Here is a 22872-nt window from a genome sequence, read left to right as displayed (position 1 = left end):
GATGCCAGCCTTCGGGGTATGTATGAAGAAGAAGATACTGCAAGTAAATGTGTGCTACTTCACGAGCGTCTTCGATTATACGACATCAAAGTTCGAGTGTGATAATCCAGGCCCAATTCACTAGTTCACAACTAGTCTTCATTTATAACACTGAACTGAAAACACCATTCAGTCTTAAACTTTCTGTGCGAGATTGGGGCGGTGGGGTAGCCTAGTGGTTAAAGCGTTCGCTCGTCACGCCGAAGACCCGGGTTCGATTCCCCACATGGGCACACTGTGTGAAGCTCATTTCTGGTGTCCCCGCCGTGATATTGCTGGAATATTGCTAAAAGCGGCGTAAAACCATACTCACTGTGCGAGATTAATCATGTGACATCATGTGATATAGACTGATGGAGATAGTGACGTCACTTTCGAAACGAAACTAATCTGACGGCTGGCTCCAGAGAGAAGAGTTATTTCACCCCTGTTGGTCGAGACGACCCAAAAGAGTGTCGGATGGATACAACATTGTACCTGGCTGATCATATATCAAAGCCAATCCTCATTTTCTGTCAAAGTTGGACAGTATATATTGTGGTAGTATGATGCATGTCAATTTTGAATTCATTGTAAATCGCACGTGTATTTTTAATCCGGCTGCAAGAGACAAACCTTTGTTTGATTCTATTCTCTTTCTGTAATCTGGTATACAGTTTTCACCAGCGAGTATGACGGTTAGGACACGCGGTGATATATGCAGGCGATCTCTTTCCTCGTTTAGCTCAATGGCTTGGTCCGACACGGAAACATTTTCTGGATAAAGTGATGAACGTGAGTCAGCTTCATTTGCCGTGTCACACTGGTACAACACAGTACAGTAACCATACATACATTATTTTATCACCCCCGTGAAGATCTGGGTTAAATTGACCTCCAACAACTCATGCTTGTTGTAAGAGGCGACTAAAAGGATACATGTTATAGCCTATAATATTCATCATGTACGCACATACTCAAGCCAGCTAAATCACTATAAAAACTGGATGCCAATAGAAGGTTTTACAGACTACTGGCTACCCCAGTGCCCATCATAAACATATGATATGATACTATATCAAATGATGCATGATACAGAAACTCGGAGGTACTTATCTCTTTATCATACACTTTCTGCCATTCTAAAACATTTGATGTTTACGACATTTTGTTTCTCAAGGAACCTTTACAAATCAAGAATGAAAAAATGTTTGAGTGAACCGTCTAACTTCTCACATAGTTGCACAGTATTACATATTCACCACACGCTGGGAATTCTGAATTAATATGGAACGCTAGACAATATTTTTTTTTATTATTGAGACTTCCTATTCATGCATATGGATTAAAGGAAGTTCCTCCTCGAATACCTTATTAGCATATTTATCGGACCGTCATATTTAGTTTATTCGACTGATTTATCTCATCATATATAACACTATATACACTCTTTAAAAAAGGCGATTTTGAGAATAATTGACTCTTGCAGCTGTGGCAAAAACAATACAAATAAACTACTAGTATTTTTCCAAACTATTTAATCTTTGTGTGATTGTAAAAAGCTAGCTTCAGCGCCAAAATACGGCAATTTTAACTTTCCCCCTTGTTTAGAAGCGTTTGAAGAACTATTCGCAATAACGCCACCAAGAAAACATGCAAAGCAAATTGCACGTGTAAGTTAGCGTAAAAGCATGCGGTATCGATCACTATAAAAGGCCAACATTGTGTATAATTTTTGTCATTCGTTTTTGCCTGGAAAAGAGGAAATCATCATGTCACAACAGAATGCCGCTAGGCAGTGTATGAATTAAGGCCCGCCCGACCGCCCGAAGCGGGCTAGATTTCTGACGGACGGCCTACATTTACAGCTAACCAGCCCGCTGGTCTGGTACATTTTTTTAGAAAACATTTTCCATATATCTAAGTAATTTCTTTGGATTGTCTGGTCTGGTTAAATCCATTTGGGCTGGTAACATTTTACAGTTACCAGCCCTGATGACTGGCTGTTTTTTTTAGCTTATTTCATACACTGATATAGGCCGTCTTGAAGCTGGGGACTCGCCGTCTGCAGGTGCCTGACATTTAATTCAACGTTCATCAGAGCACCATATCTCGCCTTTGGGTTTGTTTCCTGCAGACCAATTCCACAGACGATCGCCCTTGTTGCCGACATCCAAGAGTTACCACTTAAGAACAGCTACATCCGGGATGCTCACTTGCGTCCTCATCTTGCCACAGCCGTGGAGACTGCACAAGGTATCCCTGTTTTGAGAAGAATTTCCGACCAAACTGTCAGGAATGGATTGCGTGTAGTGGGGATTCGACCAAGAAGGCCAGTTGTCTCCCCTGTTTTGAGAGACGTCCATCGGCGCAATCGCTTGCGGTGGTGTTGTAGAGTCTGGAACTGGAACCTTAGAAACTGGAGGCGAGTCTGGTTCAGTGATGAATCACGAATTTCTTCTTCAAAGACGAGATGGAAGACAACGTGTTTACCGTAGGAGAAATTAACGTTTTGCCTCTAATTGCATTCGACAGGTAGACAGATTCGATGGAGGCGGTGTCATGGTGTTGGGTACGATATCCAGCACACAAAGACTTGGGCCCCGTTCCTCAAAGCGATCGTAGCGCTACGACAGTCGTAACTCCCATACTTTAACATAGACTTACGACTGTCGTAGCGCTACGATCGCTTTGAGGAACGGGGGCCTGATTTAGTGGTGGTTCAGGGGAATTTGACAGCAAATCGGTACATAAAGTCCTTGCACGTCACATGCCTCCGATTATGGACCGAGGGAGTTCCAGCATGACAACGCTACTTTACATACAGCACGCGTCACGGTCCTCTACCTTGCCAATTCTAACGTCAATGTCTTGCAATGGCCTTCCTGACCACCAGATCTAAAGCCGATAGACAAACTCGATCGACGTGTACGTCAACGTCAAAACGTCAAAACGCCTCGGACACTTCCTTAACTGGCCATCGCATTGCAGGAAGAATGGGGAAGAATTCGCCAAGAGCGACTTCGTCGACTTATCCAGTCTGTACCGAGACGGGGCCGAACAGTAATTGCTGCGAATGGTGGCCTTACATAGTACTGACTTTGACGCCATAACTCACGTAAACAGAAACACAACAATAAAGGCTGCTGTTGTGTTGGCGAACCCTTTGACTATACACGTGTGAATTATTTACTATTACAATTATATGAAATAATTGCTCTTAGACTAATGCAATAAATGCTTTCAAAATGGTTTATGTGTTTCTACTTTTGAAGAGTGAATTAAATGTTTTGGGGATATTAAATGAACTTGACATCTCGAGGGAAATGTTTTCTCAGTACCGAGCTAAATAATGATAGCAACCTATGTTGTAACAAATGAAACGTATATTATTAAATTCAACTGGAATAAAAATAGGTATTGTCCGGCAGTTGTGTCACAGAACGTACAGACTTAAAGACATACATAGTATTTTAATCATTTACAGAGCCCTATCTTTCAGCACAGCTCTCGCAATGACGTCACACAATAAATACATTATTAGAGAAATAAGGGTCACAGCTGTATAAGCGGCTATATACATAGACAATGTTCTTGTACTGAAATATAAAGAACATCTTGATGATGCTTGCATTTAAATATTCGTAAAAGTACGTCAACGTTGTTGCCACTACTTCGTGTATATATTCATGTATATGACAAAGTTATATATACATCAGCTTGACCTTATTAGATGGAAAACAGATATACCATACGTCTCCCCTGAACGTTGTACGGTAATATTGTATGTTCCACTCATGAGTGAATGAGTGAGTTTAATTTTACGTCGCTTTTAGCAATATTCCAGCAATATCACGGCGGGGGACACCAGAAATGGGCTTCACACATTGTACCCATGTGAGGAATCGAACTCGGGTCATCAGCGTGAGGAGGGACATTGCCTATATTAGGCCGTTTTTGCTTTTTGACAGTCATTGGCACTTTTTAACTAAATGAAAGAATATCGTTATGCCGCGACTCAAAGCTGTGTATCGAAACATTGTCATTGGACATATGCAGGCTCGGGAGTGTCAATTGTTGCACATCACGTCAATGTTCCCAAAGAGTACCATCAGTCGTTTATGGGACCGATATCAACAAAGTTAACCAATTGTACGCAAGAGCGGTAGACCTCGGATTACCACTTCCGAGTATACTTCGTTTCCGCAATGGAACTGTCACAGCAACTGCAAGTGCAAGTGCAGTGCCTGGTTTGAGCAGACTGTCGGCGCAAACCAGTCGTAATTGTTTACGATTCCGGAATCTACAAAACTGGCGACGTGTATGGTTCAGTGACGAATCACGCTTTCTGCTATAGTGCCATGACGGAAGAGTCTATCGACACTAAAATGAACATTTTGCCCAGTATTGTATCGCGTAGGTTGACCGATATGGTGGTATGGGTGTCATGATGCGGGGAGCAAGATCCTACACGTAGAAATCTGACTTTGTGCGCCTTCGGGGCAATTTTACACCTTTTCGGTACACATACGAAATCACGTGACTCCATTGACCGCCTGAGGGAGTTGTTCCTGCAAGATAATGCCAGGCCTCACACAGCACATGCCACTATTCAGTATCTTGAGAATAAGATCATTACGGTGCTTCCATGGCCTTCCAAATCGCCCGACCTCAACCCCATGTGGGATGCACGTCAACCGGCGTTAGATCAACTGTCGTTGGCGTTGCAAAAGGAATGTGCCAAAATTACATAAGGTGGAATTCAAAGACTTATTCAGTCTATGTCGAGACGGTTCAGAGCAGTTTCGGGGGCTCATGGTATCCATAACAGAAGACAACGGCCAAATGGGAACGGACGCCTTCACATATTGATCTTTTTATAAGCTATACATGTTAACATATATTTGATCTTTTCTATTGTGAAATTTGGCTGCAACTGATCCAGAATTACGTGTGTTATCACACTTTAAAGTAAGCAGATTAAACTCTGGAAAATACGCCTATGCCATTTAATGGAGAGTATATATTGTTTTTATACATGTTGATCAAATACATTACAATCGAATAACCATTTCCTGCTTCATGTTTAGCCTTCATGGACGTAGACTTTCTTTTTCCCATGTTCGTGTGCACACCACGGCTACATCAACAAAGTATATCAGTTTTATTCTTTACTTAACAACCCCGTCTTAACCATTGATAGTGCCAGGGCCTGCAATAACATACTTCTTATACGACGTGATATGTTATACAAATGATATCTATGTATGTATTATATATTATATAAACATGTACTTTAGCTTTTTTACATTGTGTTAGTGTCTCTCATAAATCGCTGAGCCATCGGTTGTACAAACAAGCGTCTGTTTATACTCTCGTTACAACTGTGTGTCCATGACAACAATGGTTCGGGTACTCTCATTACTAGGCCTCCTGGTCGACGCAGATACGTCTACATGCATGTGAGATAATTACATGTGAATAGGATACGGTGTGAATAACGATGTTTATTACATTCAGTGGGAACAATCGAAATGGGCATAATCCTGAATACAATATGTACAGAAAAATCTGACGTGTCAGGTGTTGACACAGATGAAGAACCATCAATATTTTTATATTGATATAGACGTAAACATATACAACTGACGGGACAATGGACATCCCATTCTCTTCCCACAGAGGTTACTTGTCATATCTTCCTACGTAACCTCTGTTCTAATACGGCCATATTTCCGGGTTCTCGTAAAATCCCCTAGCGGCAAAAGATCGCAACACGAATTATCTCCCTTCTTTCTATCCAATCAGAACACGTGTTACATCGACTTAGATTCAACTTGACTAACACAAGCAAATGTGAGGCCACAAATATCCCCCATCTGGCGGGGACTTGTGTTGATGTTACACACAAGACGTTTAACGGCTAGCTTGTCCGTTGTCAACGAGGGCGATGGAGACGCCACTGATCCGCCAAAACATGACTGAGTTCTGTCTAGAAGAAACGTTTGCGCATCGCGCAGGGGAATAGGTTTAGTTTTCTCGAAGTATACGGAAATTACCGAGGCCTTACGAATGATGACTTTTGAAACAACGTCGCTGATTGCACAACTAAATCTGATTACGTCCAATCACGAGTCTTGAACGCTCACACCATGAAAGGGCCGTATTAGAACAGAGGTTACGTAGGAAGATATGACAGGAGTAACCTCTGTGGGAAGAGAATGTGGAACTCCATGCAGCTGGCTGTAAACTATTGTATAGGCCTGTCTATATTATCATATTTCAATTATACTGGGAAATGTAAACTGTCAATAACACTACCCTGGTCATGACAAATGATATTACTCTCCAGGGATCGATAACTCACATTATAATTCAGGAAATATTGCTGATATTAGATTGGAAAAAGGAACTACTCATGTAAACAATTATATCAAAGCGTGATATGAAAACCTCAGAGTATTTGTCATTTTATTAAATCATGGTACCTATACAGGTACAGGACATAGATGGCCTGTTGTGAAAAGCGAGCCTATTAAACGCTCCAAACCGACAGCGGAAGAAACTGGTACATTAATAGCTCGGATGTTTTTAAAAAATGTTACATCCATACATTAGATATCCTGTTTGTCGTGAACAGCCTGTTTCCCCGGCCCTGGAGCATCGCTTTGATCCTTGCTTCAACTAGACAGGTGCATGGTAGAATGGGCCCGCTTTTCAGTCAAGCCATGCCACGTAAATAGAAAACCCGTATTGTCAGTCTTTTAAAAAGAAAAGTGCCAGAAAAGATGAACTTTGATCACATCTATTGTTATGTATTTTAGTCCCATCTATTGTTATGTATTTTAGTCCAATCTATTGTTATGTATTTAAGTCCCATCTATTGTTATGTATTTTAGTCCCATCTATTGTTATGTATTTTAGTGCCATCTATTGTTATGTATTTTAGTCCCATCTATTGTTATGTATTTTAGTCCCATCTATTGTTATGTATTTTAGTCCCATCTATTGTTATGTATTTTAGTATGTATTTTAGTCCCATCTATTGTTATGTATTTTAGTCCCATCTATTGTTATGTATTTTAGTCCCATCTATTATTATGTATTTTAGTCCCGTGCCATCAATCAGTGACCAACCTTGTGATCTGGACAATGGTGATTATATTTAGTATTATGTCATAGGCCGGACAAACCTGGTAATTTTTCTGTTTGGTATCGTAACTATTCATGTCAACTAAGTTTGGAGGTTAACACCAATGTATCCCCGAGACCACATCGTCCTTGTTCACACTCCATGGCGGTTGAAGAAGGCATTATTAATAATATTGTTTTCAAATATTTTCAAAATATTTTGGCCTGACTTTGTCACACAGGGAAAAATCTTTACGAGAATAGATATTTGTATCTACAGTTTGCAGAAACCCTCCTCAGAATCTATGCCATCTTGACTCTGACCACAAAGATATCAATCGGACAGGAGTTTATGTCACAAATTGTTCACAAGTACACGTTTAACGTTGGGAAGGTGTGGGGATATACACCTCTACGCTGTTATAAAATTACCCACTTTTTATGGAGTGAGATATGGACGAACAGATATGTGTTCGTTTAGCCTATCACACCATCATTTTTTTTGTGTGAAACGTTTTGCCGGCGTGATGCCTTGACTCTACGTCCGCTGCAATACCCTGTTCAGACATGTCGTACATGCAGTGAGCTTTGTCCCGAACAATACCGCGACTGGAGGTCAGTGTCCTTTGTACAGAAAAAGCAACCTCACCATGGCAAACTGGGTGACTGACAATGCATTTAGATTTTGCTGTATCCGAAGGGAGACACTATCTAACTTGCCCATATTAACTTAAGATGTTGCAAATAGGTTCAGTGAAATCGACTGATAGTCAGAGGCTTCGATCACCTGGAATCTCGACCATGTATCAATGTATTTTGAGTAAAGTTTTCTCTTCTCAATTTCCTGGACTCCTCGTTTTTTTTGGTCGAACAAGACAGGATGTTGTGTCGTGTGTTGAATAAACATTATTCGGCATCCTTGCTCGCCACCCACCACAGCGTATCAACAAGGGGTATCCAAGGATTCAATCACCAGGGGGAGGTGGGGTAACTCAGTGGTTAAAGCGTTCGCCCGTCACTCCGAAGGCCCGGGTTCGACTAGCAACATGGGTACAATATGTGAAGCCCATTTCTGGTATCCCCCGCTGTGATATTTTGGAATATTGCTAAAAGCGGCGTAAAACCCAATTCACTCACTCACCAGGATACGGGGATAGTATGCCCCAACAAGTATTACACAAAAGTCTATATTTGTTCACCATGTTAAACGTTTGGCTGGTTTGATCCAGGTATGGACACTAGAAAGATTCTGGGGTCAACATCACCAATGTGGCACCTGAGCCACCATCTTCTGGCACGGGAATCAAAATAATAAAAGAACCGAAACAGTAATTGCCCAAGACTAAACAGCATAAGATTTGTATGGTAAAATGATATCCGTAAATTCAGTTCTTGGACATTACTTAAGAGGGGCAGCCGGTTGATAGAACCATACCCATTCTACCTCCCGTTTAGGCAACGTTTGGGTCAAAGTGGTGTGTTGAACTGAGCAATGGCACCTCAAATGGCCGCTCCTTCAACCATCAGACCCCTTAGGCAAACAGGTTGCTCTATGTATTTGGTTGAAATAATTCAATAACTGATATTCCTATGCTGGGGTTTTGAAATGTATACACATACAACATGTACAAGTCTAAACACGTTTAGGAATGTGTCTCTATCGTTAGCCGTGTACACGTTTGGTGAGTTCTAGCTTAACACCTTCAGGGTCTAACACCAGGGGCGTAGCTTCCATAATAAAAACAAGCCCGGGCTTACACATGATTTTTGCTAAGAAGGCTGGGCAAGCCCTCAATACCATCTAAATATGAAACTTTGTAACCTATCGGGCTTACACGGAAAAAATTAGCTTGCTACGCGCCTGAACACATGAGAAGAACTGTCGTATCAGATACAAAATACACCTAAACACGCCATGCTCGTACTCTATACACATTTTACAGTGTAGGTAGTTGTAAGGTTTTGGTGTGTTTTTGGGGGTTATGTTTTTGTATATTGCTAGTTTTTATACTGTCCTTGGACAGCAGTTTCTAATGTATTGTAAATGCATTATGTGTCCAAGTTCATACTTACTTCTACTGCGTAATGTATATATTAAGGTAATAAGGAAAACCTCAGATATAATCGATATAGGTAGATTTCACTTTGAATCTAACTTAAATAGTATTATCACAATGTTATATCGATGTAAAAAGTGTTTGCTTCCCAGACTTGCATTAGACTTCCTCATCGCCCCCAGCCATACTTTGATTATCTACATCCAGTCTCAGTCTACAATCTCATAGTCATCTGCACGATGTACAGCCAGACAATTTGAGCTCAATAATCTATTATCTTTTCTGAAACAGTCCAATGGAAGGGGAGTTAGAGTACTGTCTTTAGAGGCAGCAACATCTGACTTTGAATTTCTGCTATTGTTCTGTAACGGCCTGGATATGACTGGGTATAGCCTCGATTGAATAAAACAATTATGGAGAACAATCTGAAGTCTCGGCAATATCCGGTTTCTCCTGAGGAGGAAGTGATAATAGAAATACCCTCCAATAAGCATAGTTACATGTAAGAGGGAAGTATATTAAAGGGTATGTTACATGAATTATTGGCTATAAAACCCATGACGACGACAGTAATAATAATATTATTGTTTCTTTCTGTTTATGATGAAATACAGGATGTACCTTATTAAACAGGTAAATGAGACTTATCCTAAACATGAAATAGAAAGTAGTTCTATGAAACTTTATGCGTACTTTCCATTAGAGAAAGTTAACTGCTGTTTGTATACATGCTACCCTTAGAACTATGATAACGATGAAAATGATTTTAAAAAAAAACACCATAGAAAACCTGGTTACAAGTAAAACTAACTGAAACTATCAAATACCTTTCTTGGATTGAGCCTTAAATTAAAATCATCAGGGAATCCAATGTCAAGAATGCACAAGTCAATTTGAAACAAAAAAATTAAAACTGAAATTCAGAGCAACAAATGAAAAGGTATCTATGGAAATTGTTGATTCTCTTAGAAAGAAGTAAAGGTTTGGCCAGAAACAAAAAAATTCTAAAACAGAAATATTTGAAAAAATACTGAAGAGCAATTTTACAGGCAACTCAAGTCAAGGAATGACTGTGGTCATGATAACAGCCTCCCGTGGATTCCAAAGAAAGGTTCTGGAAACAGTTGTGGACTGTAACCTTGAGGCACTATGGATCTCTGATTGCTATCATGCAATGCCTAAGAAATAACTGCGCCATTTTGGTACTACATCTCACCAGACGGCCTGATAAAGTGTTATCGAAAGGTTCCAAATTTAATATAACACTAGGGCCTGATGGTATTTGAAACCGGTACTGGAAACTGTTCCCTTGTGTCCAAACACCATTACTTCAATGTTTCAGTTCTCTCGTAGATACATGGGATGTCCCTCCATGGTTCTGTAAAGGTACATAACTGATCCCAAACACTTCAGCTCCATAACATGCAAGTTTGAATATACAATATAATAATGTTTGACAGATGTCTTGTCATCGCACTGCTCTTTTAACGATATGGTTTGGAGAGAGCAGAAAGGATTTGGGCGGTAAACTTCTCGTACCCAAAATTGAATGAGAGGCTAAATCATGTTACCAACTACCCTTCCCCTAAACCCCAACCACAATGTATTCTGAAGTCTCTTCATTCTATTGAGCTGCTTGGAATGCAAGAAAATCTGGATCTTAGGGCTAAATACTCGAAACAAGGTCAAAGATATATACAAGTACTTTTGCAGTAATTACAGTAATTTTTCTATTCTTTTTTGGAGTAGTTGATTGGACAAAGAAACACATCTAGGTCTTGACCATATCACAAGAAGCATCATGTCTGACAACAGAGCAGACCACCCTCGTTGACCTCTCGTAATGGGTTATATATAGCAAATAAATCCGGAGGTTTGGATTTCGTCCTGATAGAATTATATTGTGTACTTTTGCACATATTTGTTTATATGGTGATCCTCTGGCGATGCGTGTCTGGACTCAACGTGGAATTTGATTGATGATAATGAGGAGTTCATGATAGGGTTCTGCTGGGGTCCGATCCACACATATCCCATGACAGTCCGCTAGTTCAGTGAAAAAGGATCCCTTACCATAAAATCTGAGGGTAATTAAAACCATTGTTTCCGGTGACAATGCATGCGTACGCTCAGTTTGGGAAATAAGGTATGGTGATAGTGAATTTAGGAGCTCAAAAATGGCATGACGTGGTAGACGTTAGCGCCGTATTATGCTATCATCACTAGCGTATACAGAACCCGAGTTCGGTCTCGAAACACCCTTGGTCGTGACCAACGACGCTTGTTCTTCGTATAAGCCAAGGAAAAAATATGTCGCCATCTTGATGCTAAGGTTACGACTGAAGTGTTTGATTTACGATAGCCACTAGCCATTGTCAACTTTTGTCTTAACTTTACGAGATGCTTTCACTAAGATAGCTTTGTGCATCCCAAGATTTCTGTCATAAAGTTACGATAGGTTTTACGATGCTCGTATCGCTACGAACGCTTTGTAGATCCGGCCCCTGGACGACACAGCATGTGAGTAAACCGGGTGAAGTCTTTCTGTCAAGAGTCAGTCATTTAAGGAGAGGCTTTCTTGGAAACAACTGCACCATGCATATATGCCGGTGTGCCGAAGAGAATAGCATTTCAACCGACTCCCTCGCCCGGGTGAAATCGGCATGGTGCTGAGCTGATGATGAGCCTAACTAGCCTGACTGCCAGGATCACCCGAACCATCTTTGTTGCATTCATTCATTTGAATCTTTGAAGCATAATAATAGCAATATTCTTCATCTGAAACAAGACTTACTTGACTTTGTCCTCGTTACTCCTTGGGGATCATAGGGTCTCAACAGTTGTCCTCCACGCTTGCCGGTCAGTGGCTATGCTCTTGGTAGCCTCCCAGGTTAAACCGGTTTCCCTCAGTTCCTCAACCAGGCTTCGTCTCCAGGTCTGTTTTTGGAAGTCCTCTGAAACAAGGAAAGAAGGGAAAAGAAGGATCAGTCTACCTCGGGAGGGGTTAATGACCATCTCATGGAACCAGGTGTGTACGTTGTAAGAGATGCAGGTTAGAGACAAACTATCTGTCCATATTAGGGCTTCAACGAGTCCATTTTCTTGGACTCGAGTACTCGAGTGGTGAGACTCGACTCGGACCCGAGTACTCGAAATTCATACCTTTCAAACAAACGATAGCGTAACCGGCATGACATGTGTTCAGATCACACAAGGGAACACTTACTTCATTCCGACTTCATATCGTCGTACTAACATTTCCTATTGGTCAGAATCAGTATTTGGATGTTTACTTGCCAAATGTGTTTTTTTTTATCGTACTGGTTGTACTGCCTGCATAACACAGTGATATACCGCACAGGCGGCATTTGGTTATTTTTCTCTTTTCACTATCCAGATCAAGACACGCCCATACATTTGATTTCTTATCGTTCTCCGTGTCTGTTAAGATAGTTACCTAATCATTTTAAGAAGTGAAATCTCAAACGATGTATAATATTTACTCTGATCTGCAGACTTGTAACAACTACAGCCATACAGCCACACCTTATGAGGAGTAAGCTATTTAATCTAGGCGTTAATAAAAACATTATCAGATGGGTTAAAGAATTGAGGGTACATACAACTCAGTATGTCAGTGTCAATGGCTATCAATCTTCTTTCCTCTCAACCTCTACTGGAGCTCCACGGACTGTGTTCTTTCATCCGCACTCTTCGTTTTGTATACCAATGACTGTTACTTGTCATTACATGACTTGTTTATTGTGAAATTCGCAGATGACGCCACTGTTACTGGCCTAATTTCTGATTGTGAACCTTATTATCGTCAAGTCATTGACAAAACCGTAATGACAGTTTTTAACAAACCTTTATTCAAAGTGTGTTGACCTACAATTTTCTATGTTGGTATGGGGCCTGTCTGATCGCAACAAAAAACAAACTTTTCAAAATTGTTAATACTACCGACAAAATTTCGAGTATATTCCCTTTATCTATGAGCGCCAGATGGTCAAGAAGGCAACTAAAATTAGATTTGATAGTTAACATATTTTATCTCACCATTTTGAAGTACTTTTTTTTCTAGACGCTGCCGTCGATTACCTTCCCTCAAAAGAAACAGAGCTCGACAGACTTTCATACCATCAAGTTTTCGTGAATGCAACAAATATTTTGAATTATCACCATGTGATAACAACTAGAATTATTCAGCCTCTTTACCTATGTGGTTAATGGAATTATATCATGTCAGATTTATTGTGTAAATAGCTTTCGTTTTGTGCATGTAATTATTGTGTATATTTTTGTGAACTGTGTATATATTCATTAAATTTGAGACAGTTTGGATGTATAAGAATTTCCTCCGGGATAATAAAGTTATATCTTATCTTAATATTAGACGTTGACGGCCGCTCATCCTCAGCACATGGCAGACAGACAGTCTGTCAACGTAACCCAATAATTCGAGTTATCTCCCCTTTTCGAGTCCTCGAGTCCTAGAAAATGGACTCGAGTCCAGCTAAACCCGACTCGTCCTCGAGTACTCGAGTACCCGTGGAAGCCCTAGTCCATATAAGAACAAACTTCGGGCAAATGTAGACTGAAGAAAATCCCGAATTCGGGGCTGAACGCTCGCAATAAAGTCAAAGCCACAAATACTTAGGTTGTGCCCGTTCTATCTTATTCTTTTGGTGTTCTTGATTGAACGAAACTGAATCATGTCTGACAAAAGAGCCCAAAACCCTCGCTCTTAGCTCAATTGTTTATGCTTATCAATTAAAAATGAGAGGATGTGGTTTGATTAACTTGGAAGCTCATCATCACAACATTTCAGTGTGCAATTTAGCACATAGTTATTTGTCTGATTATTCTCTTGTGAAACATGTCAAAGCTCTCGGGCCAAGGATTTCCTCAATCTCAATGTAAATGTTGCTTTTGCTGAAGGTTCTGTACCTCTGGACGGTACAGAAATTAATGTCAACCAACTAAGTGACATTTCAAATTGAAATTGGCACAAGTACAGGTTTTCAAAGTAAGCCTTTCTGGGCGACCATTACAGTGAGTTTAGGTGGAGTGTGTTGAGGAGAAAAGCAAACCCGTGGAGTCAATTCTTTTCCAAATGCTAACTCCATAAATATAGCCAGATTTACCTGTTTTATCATCTAGACTGGTTTTGACCTAATCTCATGCACCGCCGTGCCGGATTATGGGTTTGGGGAGTGTGTGTTTGTGTGTGCGCGCGCTTGTGGGTGAGGGAGGGTTAAGGTGACACAGCGCATTAAAGAGAAGAAGGGGAGTGGGAGATGGGTGTGTAGGCGCGATAATTGGTCATGTGAAAAAGGTTCATACACATCTAAAACCAATTCACGCCCGTTTGTCTCTTTATGAGGAAATAAGTTACTTCGGGTTGACACGGGAGCGGAAAACTTCGACAAATGAATTTACAGTATCAATGACACTGTTATCAGGTCTTCTAAGTCTGCCTAGTGGGCTGCGGACTAGCCACCCAGGAAGACGAAATACCCTAACAATTCTACATTAAGCTTTCCTTGTTGTGAGAGGTTATTAACTCCAAAATGGCAGCTAAAGAAATCACACAGGTCGGGAGTGAGTTCAAGACAATTGGCGCACTGATAAGTAATGTAAGTCCGCAGTAAACTTTGTCTTACTTATACATCATTTGAACAAGGGCTTTGTTGATTCAACCATCCCTGGTGTAAGCAACGAATGCTCGTCGCCAGGAACGATTATATAACGGCATCGGTGGCGTTCAGTTGTTTCTTGTTAAACGCCTGTGTTCCGGAATGTTGCAACTACAGTCGTACTCTTACCCCAGAGACATTACTAGGCTGTATTAGTGTACATGTATATACTTCCCACGATGTTATAATCTATAAGATAGCAAAATACCCGGGCCTATTCGTCATTACATCCGATTAAAACGCCACGGTACTGAGTATACATGTCCCTTCAATTACACCCATATCCCAAAGAAGTGGGAAGTCACTGAGAACTTAGAGAAGATCATGAAATACCAGATTATCAAGGAGAGATATTCCGATTTCCAAACGCTCGCTCATTCGACGAGAATCCAAAAGTGTTTTCCACGAAAGGAAAGAATAGTTCCGAGCAAGTAATAATTCAAAATGACATCAGTGTATTTGCTATCACAGGAATATATGTCGCGATGTTATTTCTGCATAGTGTCGGAAATGTCATTCGGGTGCTAAATGTTTATTTCACGTGCTTCCTGTGGATTTTATTGGCTCGCGTATGTTGAACAATGTAGATACTAACTGCAAGTCATGCCGTCTTGGCGTAAATATTATCTGTGGTACGTCACTGTTATCTAAGTAGCGGGAGTAGCCTCCCTTATATTGAAAGCGGAAGTTGTGGGATATACAGCAAAATGAAGCAAGGGAAATAGTTGACTAATATTGATATAAAATGTCCGGGCGGTTTAAGTCTTACATCAACCGGTATGAGGTGGAAATGAAAGAAAAGGGAAAGGCTGTGAGTATGAGTTCTTTAAAACTATTTATATATATGACGCATGCCATTGTGTGACTTGTTTTATATTCCTACCAAGCCAGAAGTGACATTCCGATCATTTCAGAAATAAGGTTTACTGTGACGCGGGTTATTGCCCCTTTGATAATTAAAAGAAATGCTTATTTGTGTTATAGCCAACGCATCATTTTGGGGCTACTCGAGCTGACTACTTGAGCTGGCTACGTAAATCATTATGATAAGCGTTCACACTTCACGGACACATGATCTTAGGTCAGCTGGACACGCCCACTTCATCTTTGTTTGGGGTGACAGTGTCAAGTCAGTAAATGACAGATCAAATGCATCGTTCATATTGTAATACATATTTACGTGATATTTGTTTTGTAACACATACGAGTATCCTAATGGAGTTGTTGAAACACATTTACCAACACTGGGCAAACATGTCAGGAAGTTTTTCTTGTGTGTAATAAATATGAGTCATGAAGGTTATATTCATGCAATTTTTTTCATGAGTGGAACATTTTCTTACAGGTAACATTTTTACTATAATATGTCACAACAAAACCTGAACATTACATTTTTTCATTTTGAAACTGAAATTTATCTGTAAATCACAGTAAACCTTCTAAATTGTACAACCTTGGTTTTGAAAATTTTGTTTTTGTTAGTAGGTATGTTCTAAAAATCTTCAAGACCAATATCTATTGAATTGCTAAAGCTTTTGTGACATGTATATATTTGTCATGTTTATGGTGCAAAGTGAATATTTTATATTAAATTTATCCTAAATTGTAACAGGCAACTTCCCAGATGCCACCCAATACACACCGACCTGTTGCACACCGTTCTGCATATATAACATGAACATAGCTCTTCATCTGGGAGCATTGCTCAGGCAACATGTGTAGTAAAGTGTAGTAATCCCAGCAATGTATGTATGTAGGTTTAGTAACATGTTTAACATGTAAATGGTGGACCATGTATCTGCCAAAAAATGCTTAGGTAGTATTATGTATGTGAATGGCATTTGGGATTGCAGACATTTAAGTCTTATATTGCTGATGGTCTTCAAGAGGATGGAGGAAAGGTGAGTACTTTGCATGCACTGGTTACCTCCCTTAGACTAGCTTCTATTAGTCAAGGCATTTATCTTTACAGCTTATTTCATACTTGTATATTTGTAATGGCATTTCACATTAACTTGCTGTTGTAAATCAGAATATTTCACTTGAACTCTGTTTAGCTTTAAAAAGATACTCATGGTAACATATTTGATAAAAGTAGGATTTGGGGTTCAAAATTAGAAAATTTCAGATTAGTGTTTTCAAATTCACTGGTAATGTAAATCAAAATGCTTGTTCCCTGTATAGTTGGCAGAATAATTGTTTAAAGCTTTGATTGTATAGTATGTATACATGACATAATATGGGACTGATATTCATGCAACATGTTATATAATGCATGTATATAATTTTACTTTTATCATGTTTATATTATTTTTTTATTTGTTTGGTTAAATATATTTTTCAGTTGATGCAAAACAGTTTTGTTTGGCCTTGAAAGTTTACTTTTCCATCTTTCCTCTGTTACTGTCTCCTTATTTATCCAAGTATCCTAAAGAATGTAGTATTTAGATCTGAAACAGAAACTACCATGTCCTTCATTGTGAATGCATCACTTCCTGAAACAATACTGGAAGTGTGTTGGATTGTTTCCAAGTGTTCTTGATGATAATCTGGTTTACAACTTTGTGTGCATGTTATGTCTTTTGTTGAATGTGTGTATGCATATTGCATAGTCTGTCTCTTTGGTCCTGTACATTGTGTTTGTAGCTTTAATCTTCGGTTGACATGGCTCCCTTATATGTTGCCTGAAGTATTTGTAATTAATTTTGTTTTAAGTTAAAAATCTTAAAAATATATTTATAAGTTGAAATGAAAAAAAAAATCACATCATGGACATATAGATAATGAATTAATGTATGTCAATATATTTCTGCTACAATGTTAGGTTTTCTAATTATTTGCAAAATGACATTGAATGGGGAAGCTTTGTAGATATGTTGATATGTTGATAATAATTGTAAATATGTGAAAGTATACAGAGGAAGTAATATGTTTATTGTTCTCACATACTGCCTGCATTATAACTCCCACACATGGTCATGTATTGCTGGCTTGAGATAACATGAATAACATTGGTAATGTGGACAGTATGCTTGTTCTCAATGGCTCTCTACCTCAGAGGTGACCGCTCAGTCCACAGGATCGCCAGTATATTGGCATCTGCCTCCCTTGAGTAGAGGATAAAGTAAAACTATGGCTGTTATCTCAGTGGACAAGCTCTGTAAAACTATGGCTGTTATCTCAGTGGACAAGCTCTGTAAAACTATGGCTGTTATCTCAGTGGACAAGCTCTGTAAAACTATGGCTGTTATCTCAGTGGACAAGCTCTGTAAAACTATGGCTGTTATCTCAGTGGACAAGCTCTGTAAAACTATGGCTGTTATCTCAGTGGACAAGCTCTGTAAAACTATGTCATGGTATCTCAGTGGACAAGCTCTGTAAAACTGTGTCATGGTATCTCAGTGGACAAGCTCTGTAAAACTATGTCATGGTATCTCAGTGGACAAGCTCTGTAAAACTGTGTCATGGTATCTCAGTGGACAAGCTCTGTAAAATTGTGTCATGGTATCACAGTGGACAAGCTCTGTAAAACTGTGTCATGGTATCACAGTGGACAAGCTCTGTAAAACTGTGTCATGGTATCACAGTGGACAAGCTCTGTAAAACTGTGTCATGGTATCACAGTGGACAAGCTCTGTAAAACTGTGTCATGGTATCACAGTGGACAAGCTCTGTAAAACTGTGTCATGGTATCACAGTGGACAAGCTCTGTAAAACTGTGTCATGGTATCACAGTGGACAAGCTCTGTAAAACTGTGTCATGGTATCACAGTGGACAAGCTCTGTAAAACTGTGTCATGGTATCACAGTGGACAAGCTCTGTAAAACTGTGTCATGGTATCAGTGGACAAGCTCTGTAAAACTGTGTCATGGTATCACAGTGGACAAGCTCTGTAAAACTGTGTCATGGTATCACAGTGGACAAGCTCTGTAAAACTGTGTCATGGTATCACAGTGGACAAGCTCTGTAAAACTGTGGCATGGTATCACAGTGGACAAGCTCTGTAAAACTGGCATGGTATCGCAGTGGACAAGCTCTGTAAATCTGGCATGGTATCGCAGTGGACAAGCTCTCTAAATCTGTGGCATGTCACTCAGTGTATTCATATGTAAGTTCAAGTTTGATTTCACTGGAGTTCAATGAAATTACTTGTAAACAGACACTTTGAAATCCTGAGGTGGGTTGAGGTGTGTATCGTATTCAAGATTATTGCACTTATATAGTGATTTTTTTTGCACTTGGATTTTTGTCCTGCGTATGACACGGTTGAGGTTTCACCCTTTACAGATGTTCTATCCACCTGACCAGTCAGTCTCTGACTGCATTATAGTATGTGAAGTATTGGCAGTATACATTGATGTAACACAAGATGATCAATAGTTACAAATGTAATACTATCAAAATACAATATATCATCACCAACATTAGTTAATACTTGGGTGTTGGGGTAGCCTAGTGGTTAAAGTGTTCGCTCGTCACGCCGAAGATCCGGGTTCAATCCCCAGAGGAGTACATTGTGTGAAACCCATTTTTGGTGATATTGCTGGAATATTGCTAAAAGCACGTAAAGCCAAACTCGCTCACTAGTAAATTACTAAATGCTTCCTTTTAAGTCACAAAATGGACATAAGTTTATGCCTGTCTAATATTCAGCGATACTTCCCTTAAATCTGAAACCATTTCCCCAACACAGATTTCCACTGGCGAATATCTGAGGTTTGATAATATGTTGATTATACAGGACTTGTATCTGTTTGGAGGATAAGGTTATTCTGTATATTTTCACAATAATGCAGTAGTATGTATCACATTTGGTGTCAACTCCAGCAAAACTGTTACAAGGTCTGTCATGAGTCATCAGTGTTTTGAGGCATCGTGAACTAACGATTAATGATATTATAAACAGCAGGCTGTTGTAGCGATTCAAGGTTATACATGTATTAGTTTAAACAGTACTACTTATTAAGTAACACAAATGACTGGAACAGGTAACTTCATTCAAGGGTTTGGATGGTCCCAATTAAGACCTTTGTACTCACAGGACAACATGAACTGATGCTTATTCATGTGATATGTTGTTTTATGACAGTAACCATGGTAACAATAAAACACCATGTTTTACTCAATGTTGCTAAAGTTTGCATTCCTTCTGACTTTCATGGTTTTCAGTAAATATAAAGCTACAGTCAACTAATCAGGGTATACTTGGCCAGATCAGTATGTATGGAAATAGTTTGTGTTTCTGGAAATGCAGTTCCTAATCAGACATTTTGTATACAGACCTTCAAAAGGTACCAGGGCATCTTAGCGGTTAAAGCGTTCATTCGTCATGCCGAAGACTGGGGTTTGATTCCCCACATGGGTACAATGTGTGAAGCTCATTTCTGGTGTCCCCCACCATGATGTTGCTGGAATATTGCTAAAAGCAGCGTAAAAACAAAGTTACTCACTCAAAAGATATGTGTACCAGGGTATGGGAAAATACTTGGACAGTGAATTTGAACTTGTCCTGGCCCTGTGTTGTGTTTGCAGTACATTAACACTAGGCACAAGAGTGAATAGTAAATCTGAACCCCAGTCAACAACAAACAGAGAATTCATGAGAAAGCAGGGCATTTTAAGAATGTTAGGTATCACATTGCACAATAAGTTTGTATGACTGAAGTAAGTATCGTGTGACGCCTTTCATTTACATCAGGACAATGATGTTTGCCTATTAGGATGATTAAGGGCACATGGTATTATTCAAACAAACCAGACTCACCTTCTTTCTACTTCCTGCATTCCTGGTGAGTTTAGGTCACCACTAACCTATACTGGGTGTACAAGTCTTTTTAGTCGTTGGACCTAAACAGTATGGAGACAGATCACATCAACAACTGGTATATATGTGTAGTACCTACATGGGGCAGTGGGATAGCCTAGTGGGTAAAGCGTTTGCTCATGACGCCGAAGGCCTGGGTTTGATTCCCCACATGGGTACAATGTGTGAAGCCTATTTCTGAATTCTCCCACCCTGATATTGCTGGAATATTGTTAAAAGCGGCGTAACACTAAACTCTCTCACTTCATACCCACAGACTTACATTTACAGGCTGCCATCTTGTAGCCGGAATATTACTGAGTTTGACAACAATATGCACACCTGACCCATCTTGTTTGATGCCTGGTATTGTAAACCCAACTTTGTGTTTTGTCATCACGTGGTCCAATCGGTGCTTCTACCTGTCGTGTCATCAGTGTTGTTTAGAGTCCTACGTTGTCTTATAACCCTTTATATTCACTTTATATTGATGTCTGATGTTACAGAATGTTTTAATCATATACTTTGGTAAAGGATCTGTGTGGTGTTTTGTTTAATGATTGTACTGAAATTCAAAGCTGAATTGCTGTGTTTTTTTATGGCTTATACCTTTATGTTGTAATGTGTAACTGTGTCACTGTCTCTGTGAACTTAGATAAATTCTAATTAATATATTGACAGATATCACAAGATCAAGCTGGTCTAATGACCAGAACAAATTGGCCTTGTCCTCCTTTCACACACAGGGCAGTGGGGTAGCCTAATGGTCAAAGCATCCGCTCGTCATGTTGAAAACCTGGGTTCGATTCCCCACATGGGTACAATGTGTGAAGCCCATTTCTGGTGTCCTTCGCCTTGATATTGCTGGAATATTGCTAAAAGCGGCGTAAAACCATACTCACTCACTCCAATCACATACTTAAGCTGACTGGTCATTCAGAACGAAAATTATATTTACATTTTAAGATCTTATAATCTATTTTGAACTTTAACTTTGAATATTTAAACTTTTGAAGTGAGCAAAATGTGTAATGATGATCCTGTAACCTTAGGATACGAAGACAATGCATAGGATGAAATGTATATATATTTGATTTACATAATTAATTTTAAGACATTTCTTTTACTGTGTTATATGATATAATAGCTCCATATATCTTTATATGTGTGTTTTGAAATACATTTCTAAAATACATGTACTTAATTCATTTATTTCATTCATATCAGTATTTATTTGTTAGTATTTCAAGCTATCCATGTAGGAATTTGGGTTCAGAAAGGTACTTGTACCTCATGCTTGTCATAAGAGCTGATTCGGGAGGTGGGGTATCCTAGTGGTTAGAGCGTCTGCTCCTCATGCCGAAGGCCAGGGTTCGATATCCCCACATGGGTACAGTTTGTGAAGCCTATTTCTGGTGTCCCCCGCCGTGATATTGCTGGAATATTGCTAAAAACGGCGTAAAACCATACTCAGTCAGTCAGTCATAAGAGCTGATTTAATAAAAACAGGTGGTCAGTCTAAGAGACAGTGTGTCTTCATAAACTGAATAAGACACAAACTGATGCACTTATTTGTTGTTCTTGTTTTCAACCACTGGCCACGGTTTGCCTGGTCCAGACTTGATTACCTCGGTAATATTGCTAAATTTGTGTTGAATGCAGCAATAAACTACAGTCATTCACTCATTCAACCAATATCTAAATATGTTATAAAACATGTCATAAACATGATATATGTTTTATAATAGCTGAAAGTTATCAGTATGTTCTTTGTCACAATGTAACAACAGCCATTATCACGTAGTAAGTATTTTTCTGAGTGCGGTGTTATGCAACAAAGTAACAATCTAATAACCATGGTATGTGGAGTGAGTGAATAATTATTGTCTAAACTAGGAAAATTTGTGCTAATTCATGACTCCCTTTAAGTATTCAAATCTTAATGCTGCACACCACAGACTGAAAGCTAGACATACTGGAGGATTCTTTATAATCACACCATGAGCCACGCGACTGATTCTGATCCCATGATACACACTAGTGCTGAGTGTTACTATAAACCCCCACCGTGATATAGCTGGAATATTGCTAAAAGTGGCGTAAAACCCAACTCATTCACTCTTACTATAAGCATGAGGTACAGGGGACCTATTCTGGCTCGGA

At 39.5% G+C, this 22872-nt stretch overlaps 1 protein-coding gene across 1 annotated transcript in view; it reads left to right on the top strand.

The window, feature by feature from the left end:
• The first annotated feature begins 15578 nt into the window (after positions 1–15578).
• Positions 15579–22872, top strand: part of LOC124282515 (myotubularin-related protein 10-B-like) — a 40785-nt gene continuing 33491 nt past the window's right edge. The window contains exons 1-2 of the mRNA XM_046718527.1: positions 15579–15716; positions 16759–16806. Of these exons, the coding sequence (XP_046574483.1) occupies positions 15651–15716; positions 16759–16806 (114 nt within the window). The 5' untranslated portion in view covers positions 15579–15650. The remainder of the gene's footprint in view (positions 15717–16758; positions 16807–22872) is intronic.

The sequence above is a fragment of the Haliotis rubra genome, unplaced genomic scaffold (genome assembly GCF_003918875.1).
Source record: "Haliotis rubra isolate DU_JTF1 unplaced genomic scaffold, ASM391887v1 Scf3, whole genome shotgun sequence".
NCBI classification, from domain to species: Eukaryota; Metazoa; Mollusca; class Gastropoda; order Lepetellida; family Haliotidae; genus Haliotis; species Haliotis rubra.
The sequence above is the reverse complement of the archived record's forward strand: the minus strand, read 5'-3'. Positions and strand labels throughout refer to the sequence as shown.